Source organism: Antrostomus carolinensis, unplaced genomic scaffold (assembly GCF_000700745.2).
Source record: "Antrostomus carolinensis isolate BGI_N321 unplaced genomic scaffold, ASM70074v2 scaffold7842, whole genome shotgun sequence".
Taxonomy (NCBI): Eukaryota; Metazoa; Chordata; class Aves; order Caprimulgiformes; family Caprimulgidae; genus Antrostomus; species Antrostomus carolinensis.
The window spans coordinates 71,104-81,655 of record NW_010297549.1 but is presented as its reverse complement, the minus strand read 5'-3'; the positions used below and the strand labels follow the sequence as shown (position 1 = coordinate 81,655).

Sequence of the window (10,552 nt, the reverse complement as noted above, 5' to 3'; positions counted from 1 at the left end):
CAGAGCACAGCAGCACTTGTTGCTCTGAAGAACTACACAACCGTAACAGGGACTGCTCTTCTGCTGCCTGCCTTTTAAAAAATTATTATTATTTATTTATCAACCTTCAAACTTCTTTTGTCTACTCCTTTCAAGCTTTATCGTTACAAATGATGTTTTAAGAGCTTTGGGAGAGCTGTTGGGAAGGGAAACCCACCCGCTGTGCAGTTGAAACCTCCTTTTGCCACTTAATAGCAGGAGATCAGCTGGTAGCCTTGGGGGTGAAAAATGACAGACTCTATTCCTGCTAATGGGGAAGGAAAGGACCCTGAAATTGAGCTCTTTGTGAAGGTAAGTTGCACAGTGAACTGGACACTGGTGTGACTCTCGGATCAGCTCGGCTTCTAGTGAATAATCAAACTTTAATTTTCTGGCGCTGAGCGGAAGCGGTGCTTTGACAGCCTGTTATCTCTTGCACACACGTTCACACTGCTTTCTTCTTCGTGACATTAGAATTAGGTAATGTTGCAGAGGGAGAGTCAGAGTTCCTGTATTTTATTGTTATTTCTCTCCTCATGAGTTTGTCCTGTTATTCTTAGCCTGCTGCCTGCAATGTACTGTGTCCTAACTTTAGGCTACCAGGTTTTTCACTAAGAATCTTGACTTTCTTCTCCATTTTTGGGAAGAGATCATGAAGAGCTGAGAGGTACCATGTTTGGTACCTTGGCAGAGGTTGATAGGTCTGAAACACTAAAAGGTTATAAACCAAAAATGATTGAGATTAGCTGACAGTCTTCTGATCATTTCCTGCAATACTTTTTTTTTTTTTTTTTCTAAAAAATTGAAAACTAAATCAATTTTTACTCTCAGTTTCCTCAGCCTGAAGCTCATTCTGATTTTATACAAGGGCAACTGAGAACAGAAACTGATTTAATGAATATATAGAAAAATAACTACACCTGTTATAGAGTAGGATTTCAGAATGTTTCAAATTGGGTACATCTGTTGGTCTTGGGCTATGAAAATCTTACCAGTAAAATCAGTGGCACAGTTCAAACCCGTTGCATATATAACCTTATTAATAGCAAACTTCATGCAAACTCTGTCCCAGTGAAGAGCTCAGATTTTTTGATGCTCAGAGCATGTTTCAAAGCCTTTCTGTGCATGGAGGCTGAAATCCTCTATGGCCATATAAAATACAGGTGTTTGGTCTCTCTGAGCCTAAACCATCCCTGTAAATCAATAGGATTATTATTAATATGCGTGAGTTTTATCAGGCCCTTTGCAAACAGAGTACTGAATGACTGGGAAAAAAAATATTCCAGCCCCTCCCTTCTGTCAAGTTGAGAGTATGTAATTGTTTTGTCCTCCCTGATGGATATTTTGGGCTGTAAGTTGAAATGTCAGCCACATCTATTATGTGTATACGTGACTTCTTGGTGTATCTTCCAAACCCAGTCAGTTCAGGTGCAGCCTTCCTGACTGAGCCATCACCCATGTCTTTTTCCCTAGCAAACTGATTTTACAAGAATTCCTGGTTTGTAACTGCCCAGTATAGCTTAATATATTAAAATGGACCTGCATGGGTCCGTACATCCTGATACCTTTCCTCTACAAGTTGTTTCTACCAAAATGAGTTTAATGGAGATGTTTGTGGGCTAAAAAACAGGATAGTGGGATTTTTTTGGTGGCCTGTCATCACAAATGTATTCTGGAATGCAAACCTTTAACTACTGATATGTTTTAGTGCCTGCACTATTTTATTGAGGCTGATACTGATGTTTGTGATATATGATTCTTTGACTACATCAGCTGTTAAAGTGAAGGTCATTGCCCAGATTCATTGTGTGAAGTTCTGGATCCATAAGTTACTGGAAAAAAAATTTGTACTGCATTCAATTGATCTCTGCCATCACCTGAAGATTTATAACTCCAGAAAGAACATTTTTAGTAATGTGACTTCCTGCATAATGCATCTTACAGAATCGCATAGAAACTCTCCCATAAAACTCATAATTTGCAGAGCCAGAGCAAAAGAATTAATTGGTATCTTCCTGGAGACTTTCCATTTAAGTTGAAACATTGCAATTCTTGATGTTTTGGAAAGGTGCCATTAATTTAATTAAAAGTCTAAAAAGTTGTCTAATAAAGCATGTAACCAGAGTATAAAATGATACAGCTTAGAAGTTGAAAAATAAAGAAGAGAAGAACATCTAAGCAAGAGAGGAGCTAAAAGTTGAAAAATAGGAGCATGTAAGAGAAATAAGAAGATGTGAAAAATTTTTTGGACCATGAAATTTAGAAGAACAGGATATTAATATGGGCAGATAAAGAGGAAGGGTTATCCAGGAGAAAGTCTGCAAAACAGAAGGCACTTGCTCTGTTTTAAGGCTGGAAAGAAGAACAGAAAGGTGGCAACGTCCGGATAAGTATAAGACGCTGGGACAAGTGGCAGATCTAAATATACTGGACCATGCTTGAGGAAAGTTCTAATAACAAGAGATGTTGGGGTCAATGGGCATTTCATAATTTGATTTTTGTGGTGCTAATATTTCACTCGAGGAAAAAAGTTCTGTCCTGCATCCTTGACTGAAGGCAGAAAATGCAGAGATCTGTGAGAAAAATGTAGGGCAGTAGATATGGCCTGGAGAAATCTGTATCTTCTACAAGCACAGGAAAACCCAGAAAGGGCTGTTTTTCACCAGACATAGAGTTTCTAATAAAAGCAGTTTCTGTCTCAGGTTAAAAAAAGAAAGGTGTTACACAATTGCTCTATTTCCTTTTTCTATTTAACAACCAGGAAAACAGGAGCCTTAGAAAGACAAGTAGAGAGCTGACGGTAAACAAAAGAGCTGTGCTGTAACCTAATGCAGGTTAGCTATCTCCTGAGCTGTGCAGATAGGCTGGGCACCACCAGGACACAGCCAGCTGAACTGCTACCTCAGACAGGTTAAGTGGTTATCACACCTATTTGTTATCATCCCCATTGATTTTATTCTTTTTTCTAACAGTGCCCTAACCTGAATTTATGACTTGGCTTTTTTGTTGGTTTTTGTTTTTGTGAATGAGTTTTTGTTCTTGCAAGATGCTTGATGGAGAGTAAAGCCTCCCCAAATATGGGGCAGGACAGAAGTGAACTGATGGTGAGAATGAGCAGAGCAAAGGAGTGGTGAAGTCTGTCAAAGGAGGGATGGTGCCACTTTAATCAGATCTACAGTTTGTGTGAGCGGGTCTTTTGTGAACACTGAAACTCTCCGGCAGCAATTCCCTCTCTAAACTTGTTTGACAAGGAATTGGAAGAGGCTGCCAGAGAAAAAGGTTTGATGTGTGGTAGCACGAGACACTGGCAGCAGCAGCAGCTTTGGGGAAGTGAGCATTGGGAGGTAGCGTCTACTCTGTGCTTAACCCAGCTTGTTGTAACTCAGGTTAATTTTAATTCTTTGTGTGCTGGAGTAGCAAAGTGCTTCTGTATAAGTGACACCCTGATGGAAGGTATATTTAGCTTTTTCTGGCAGTCTTGTACCTGTATACTTGGACATAATGACTAAACTGAAATGGTGCTCTTTTTACATGAGTAATACAGACTATTAAAAGCCAAATGGGAGGATCCCAGGACTTTGATGGTTTCTTTTTGTTTGCAGTGGAAACAAGTGTTTGGATGTACATTTCAGAATTAGAGTGGTGCCTCATATCTAAAAAGTTAAATTGAAGGGAAATACACTGTAAACATGGAAAACAAAGTGTGGTAAAAAAAGACTTGAGAGTATAACTATCTATTTGTATTGCTCAGGATGAGTGTTGTCTAGAAAGCAAACAAACCACAGGAATGGTCCAAAATACATTTAATTTAAAAAAATCTTCCTGCTTTAGAAACATTCTATAACAAGATATGTGTTAATCCATATTTCGGACAATTAAAAGACAGCTTTATCATCCTGGTAGTAGGAGAATGTGTAGTGAGCTGGCAGACAGTCATTTCTGCAAGGAGTCACTCTTGTGTATTGAGTAATTAATATTCTGGATATTTTCATCAGCTCAGATGGGCAAGAGCTTTTCTTTAAAAGGTGTAAGGCTTTACTTCCCAAAGTGTCCAACTGCAGTCACACCCAACACCCACCTAGAGAAAACATGAAGGTGCTTGCAATTGTAAGAATCAAGAGAGACCTCTCAAAGGCCTTGATCTTCCACTCTCGCTGACTCATCTGTTGAATGGATTCCCATCTGACAGCTGAAAACTAAAAGGTCTAAACGCACCAACATGCTCTCAGCGTGTTCCTCCCATTAGGAGCTGAGCATTGTCCATGCCCAGGCACAATGATGGTGTATTTGCAGTGTCTCAGGGATACGTTACCAACCCAGGTATGGTTCAAGGACTAACAGCACCAAAATATTTGTAGGGCCCCTTGCAGTCATTTCTCGTTACAGGATTATCACAAGGAACAGAGGTTAGTCCTGGTGTGCTCACAGTCTGCTGGAGCAGCAAACAGACATGCAAGGAACCCGTGAGCCCTTTGTCTTCTCCAATGGTTTTGTTTTGGGGAGTTTTAGGTGTCTGTTAGGAAAATGTTTAAAAGTGATGGCAAGATTCGGTGCTAAACTTGCTATCCCTGAATGAATCAGTCGGTCAGAGTGCCTGGCTATCCAGGACAAAGCAGTCATCCTGCTGATTTAATGTGGTCTGTCAAAAGCCCAGGAGCTGCTGCTCTCAGCTGGGCATAGCTGCCCTTCTCCTCTCCTTTGGATACAATTATCCCAGAAATTATCTCAGGGAGGTGCAAGATTTTTATGCACTCTGGGATTTCTTTTTGTGCATTTTCTGGATTCTTTTTAAAAAAGTTCTCTCTGCTAAAGAGTGATTTCAAACTAACCCTGGTTTTGATTTTGGTGATCTGCTGCAGTGTAGCCTAAAAACGTTATTCTTGGTACAATCAATCATTCCTTGCTATTTATGGCTTTTGTATTTTTAAGGTAAGAGAGTGTGATAAGAAAACTGATTTCAGTTTCAGAATTTTGGGATTATCAAAACCAATAATGGCTTACAAACTGTGAGAGAGGATTTGTCAGAAACATTGTAACCCATTATAACGACACAGGCTCTGTAATTCATTTGATTCATAGACTGCCCTTGAGAAGTATTTTGATGATGAGTAGAAATCACGATCAGATCTGGAAGGTAAAAAGTTAATTTCTGTTTCTTGAGAAGTGTGGGTATTTTACTGGGTGTTATGAACTCAGCTTTTGGCTTCCATACCAAATCACTCCTATGGTCAGTGAAACTTTCTAGGTAAAGAGGAAATAGTAAAGAGAGAAAAAGAACAAGGAAGAATAATGATACTGAAACATCTGGTTCAACCTGTCTGGTGCTTCAAGACCGACTGTAACATTTTTTCGGATCCCTGGTCATGAGGTTGGCCAAGCGTTTCCTGTTTCAGGAGGGACATAACCACCCTACAAAGCAGACACGTACAGCGTGTGCAGTCTCTGACACTTTTCATCTGTCACCCTGGAAGTGGTGTGAGCACAAGGATTATTATGGATCTTGTATTTTTTTATCCATTCAGAGCTGTCAAGCAGATGGTGGGCAGCATGGTTCATGTCTCCCAAACTTATTTTGGTGAGGTAGTGTATGATCAGCAGCCTAAGTCACCTGTTCTACTCTACTGGCCTTGTGCCTTGATATTAAGGTTACAAAATTTACAAGGTTTACTGGTAGTCCAGACAGCAGCACACGTATTAGAAGAAAAATAGTTGTACTAGTTTTGTTTGAATACCTATAAATGTGTTTCAGAAGCTCCATGCAGGGGGACTCTGGTTTCAGAGTAATTCTGGCTTGGATCCTATCATGCTTAGATCTTTTCAAATCAGGACTGACTGGGTTGAAGCCATAGCACTTATATATTTATATATCTATATATAAAAGAGAGTCAGGCCTCCTAAATTTGAATAACAAATTATTAGTAACACCACTACAAACCCAGTTAGATCAGGGAAATGCTGCCTGGATTGATAGTTACTTCTCTTGTCTTTTTATTAAGCAGTTTCAATAAAATGATAAAAAGAATAGTCAAAGGAAACACATCCATCTTGGCAAGATCTAATTTTGCTTTAATCTTATATTGTTAAAAGAAACTAATTCAATAGCTGCCTAGCAGATATCTTAAAATTACAAGTTGCTTGTTTTTCCTTGCGACGGAGAAAAACAATACTTTAAAGAAGCTTTAGCCTGAGTTATACAACCCAGAGTCTGTAGATCTGCATGTCTGTTTTCTCCCTGATCGTTTGCAGATTTTGTTTTGCATCAAACCAAGTGCCTCATTGGTGGGAATATTAAAGAAGGGCAGTGAATAGTTTAAGCAGGCCAAATTTATAAAAGGACTTGGCAGGGATATAATCACTATCCCTGACACCTTGAACCTAGTCTGGAATGCTTTCAGTATTGCTTGGGAAACTGGATCTCAAGCTAAGGAGAGATTTTCAACTATGTCTCCTTCTGCCTAAGTTTGTGATCTAATCATTAGGTTATGGCTGAAGGTGAATGGCACCTTTATCTGCCATGGTTTGGGGTTTTTTCCTCACATAAATGGCTGTGACTACTTACTTTTTATTGAACTTTTTCTAAAAAGAACTATTGCATCAGGAGTTGGACTTGATGATCCTTGTGAGTCCCTTCCAACTCACAGCATTCTATGATTCTATGATTTTATGAACTTGATGGCATCGATATGTATGTTAATTCTGACCAAAATATCTGATTAAAATGAAACATATTCAAATGTTTTGTTGAATATGCATAGACTTTATTATTTCTTTAAATGCCTTTAAAAATTTGATCCATAATTCTAATGGATAAGATTTCAGAAACATTCAGGATGGGTCATATCCCATGGCCATAAGATCCAGTGAGAATTGTACTGCTGAGTTCAGTGACAGAAGAGTTAGGCCAGCTTAAGTATATTTGAGATCTTGTTTAAACTCCACCTACTGATTCCTTCCTTTATTCCAACTTTTCTGAGCTGCATAATCAAATCAGGTAAATACAGTATTTTAATTCTACCATAAAGAACTGATGATATTCATAATTATTATTGCTTGTACTTAGAAACAGCCATCAGTACACTTGGGGTGCTCTATGTTTAGCTGCGGATAGCTCTTCGTCCATCTCTGGCAGCGTACTTCTCGTCAGGCTCACAGGTTGTTGTGTCATGGTTAAACGATGACAACGAAGCTCCAGTAAGTGTCCCCAGGAAACTTTTATCGGCAATGTATGGCTCTGCTGCGGCTATTCCAGAACAGTAAATGTCACAGAGATCGTTTGACATAACATCCCAAAAATATACAGGGATCCTTTCCAAGAGAGCCAGTAGGAAGTACGTCTGCCTGTGCTCCTAAGTTAAATGTTAGTATCAGTTCACCTGGCTATGTCAAATATATTTTGATGGAAGGGTATGAAAGGATTGTTTAGGATAACATATTGATCATTACAGCAACAATATTGCTTAGTTCTTGTATGACTCATGATTCTTCAAAATCTCATAGATACCAGCAAAATAATCCCAGTAATGCTGCAAAGAGGTAACACAAACACTAATACTTCCATTTTGCAGGTAAGAGCTCTGTTACAAGATTTTTCAAATTACTCTGTTTTAATAGAGTCAAATGTTGAAGGGCTGCAAGTTTCTGTGTTTTATACGTGAATAAAAGAATGTTTCAATTATACTCTTTCTTTTTTTTCCTTTTTTTTAATTTTCTCTTTTCCAGCAAAGGCTGAGTTAAAGTCATAGGGAGAATCACTTGGCATAAGGAAGGGTTTGGCTTTGTGCTGGATTCATACTGTATTCAAATCTATAAATCTTACTTGAACTGGGAAATCAGAGCAGGTACATAGAGTGCTATAGTAGATACTTTGAAAATAGCTTCAAGTGGTTTGTTTGTCACAGTAAAGTTTAACGCTGATCCAGTCTAAAATAGATCTTTATTCCCTTCCTTGCCCCTTGCTGTCCCCATTTGTTTGCACTTCGTCTGTATCGCTAACGTGCAGTAAAAATCACCTATGTGCAATAACAGTGATGTCTATGTACATCTGGAGCTATGAGTTTAAAAAATCTTTGATTTTTGTAGGTCTAATGTGTTTAAAAAGCATCATGTATTCCTGGTGGGATTTTTTTATATTAGATTTAAGAGTCAGAAATTACTACAGTGGAGCAAAAGTCATTCATAGTGTATACAGTTGTGTTTTGAAGATCCAAACCCAGTAATTTTATCTAATAATACCTAAGTGTAGAACATTCTGTAACTGATTACATTTACAGCATGTCATTTCAAGTTTGCTGTGCAACTTGATTGCAGGTTCACACATAAATGTCGAACAGGTCCATCGGATGTTTTCTCTGACCAGGTTAAATTAAATTATTCTTTGTAAATGAGCATTGTCAATAATAATTTCATAATTTATCTTTTAGAGTGTTTATGATTTCACCCTTCTATATATATCCTTTTTAATGATGGTGATCACTGCCTGAGGCACATCTTCCATGATATAACACAGATTCTTCTTTGATTCAGCGATCCTGGTGCACCACAGAAATTGTATGGCTACAGTGTTATAAGAGAAGATGTACTAGAAAAGAGACTGGGACACAAAGCACCTGAGATCCCATAGCAAAGTTTTGCCATGTGAAAATAGTCACAAGTGTTGTAAAAATCCAAATCAACACATTTTTACCTTCCTCTCAGTGTTCCAGTGCTTTATCTTCATACAGAGCAACAGCCACAGCTCCCACCAGGTGGAAAATCTGTTTGCTTATTTTTTTTTGTCCAGCGCTAATCAAAATATGAAAAGGTCCTGCCATACAGATTCTGCAACATGTTAAGCTCAGTAATATTGCTGGGTTACCATCCAAGTTCTTGGGAGGCTTTATTTATTTTTTACTCTTCTGCCTCCTTCAGTGACCTTGAGCAGTTATTCAGGCTCTCTTCACCTTCATAAAATGCCGATACCAGTCCTTCTCCACCAGATGTGGGCTCATTGTGGGAGCAGGGAACATTCTTCACCCTTATCCTCAGCATAGCATCTTGAACAGCACTTAAAATAGAAGAGAAATATATGATGGGATGAGGTCTCTGATATAGAACCCTCTCCTGATAATGTATATAGAAAATTTCAAATTCCTGGACATGAACCAAATTCAATTTCAAGGACATAAAACAAACTAAACCAGAGGAAATGACATTTGTCTGCTCTCAGGTACAAGCTGTTGGGTGCTTCATTAAGTGTCTGGACATGAGCTCCAGCCCAGAGTTTGTGCAGCCATGTTCACACCATACTGTGCCCAACCAGCTAGAGCTGGGCTCAGTATGAGCTGCCTCCCACAGCAGTTGAGCCAAAACTCCTCTCTGATGGCATCCTGTCCTGTCTTTCTTGCCCTCCTTTTCCCTTCTCAGGGTCTCGTATCTTCTGCAGTGCCTTCTTTTTCAACTTCTGTTTTTTTTCTGCTTGTTCTCACAGGCATTGAGAGTCATAAATTCATAACAATGTCCTAATCCCTATGATTTCTATGTTTGTCCCTAAGGTACCCTCATTCAACTTCTGCCTAAGAGGTATTGTATTTCTGGAGCTCAGGAGCTTCTCCAGTTGTTTTGTTTTGTTTTGTTCCCTGATAAAATAGCTGCTTTATATGTATTTCTGGTAACTGCATAAAACTGAGAAAAAGAGCCATGGAGATGATGAAGGGAGTGGAGCATCTCCCTGATGAGGAAAGGCTGAGGGAGCTGGGTCTCTAGCTTGGAGAAGAGGAGACTGAGGGGAGACCTGATTAATGTTTATAAATATATAAAGGGTGAGTGTCACGAGGATGGAGCTAGACTCTTCTCGGTGACAACCAATGATAGGACAAGGGGCAGTGGGTGTGAGCTGGAACACAGGAGGTTCCGCTTAAACTTGAGAAAAAACTTCTTTACAGTGAGGGTGACAGAGCACTGGGACAGGCTGCCCAGGGAGGTTGTGGAGTCTCCTTCTCTGGAGACATTCAAGACCCACCTGGATGCCTTCCTGTGTGATCTCATTTAGGTTCCTGCTCTGGCAGGGGGATTGGACTGGATGATCTTTCGAGGTCCCTTCCAATCCCCAACATTCTGTGATTCTGTGAAAAGCACTAATTGAAATGTATTTCAGGAGGGTTGTGTTGTAATAACTTATTAATGCCCCTGTAGGACAGTAGGAGTCAAACCTATCCCTGCTATAGCTACGTAAGAGCTATTCTGAAGTATTTTACAGTCATGGTCAGCACTTTACAGGTGTAGAAGCTGAGAAGTAGTGGACTTGCACCACGAGGTCCAACAAGAACACCACTCTGGTCCTGTGCTCCGTCCTTTAGGTGTGGCTCTTATTTTTGTTGGGTTTTGTACACCACTTAGCACCACTAATTCCGTGTTCATGTGCCACACCTGCTTAGTAATTCACAGTAAATATTCCAGTAATAAATATACAAATTATACTAGTCACAAAGATGCTTTTTTTTTTTTTTTAATTTTTTTCCTCTGTAGCTGTTAGTAGGGTGGGGTGAAGGTTTAGATT

General features: G+C 39.3%; 1 protein-coding gene across 1 annotated transcript in view; it reads left to right on the top strand.

The window, feature by feature from the left end:
- Positions 1-267: 267 nt before the first annotated feature.
- The window catches only part of LOC104520466 (chloride intracellular channel protein 5), a 53,717-nt gene continuing 43,432 nt past the window's right edge, over positions 268-10,552 (top strand). The window contains exon 1 of the mRNA XM_010162162.2: positions 268-330. Coding sequence (XP_010160464.1) covers positions 268-330 — 63 coding nt within the window. The remainder of the gene's footprint in view (positions 331-10,552) is intronic.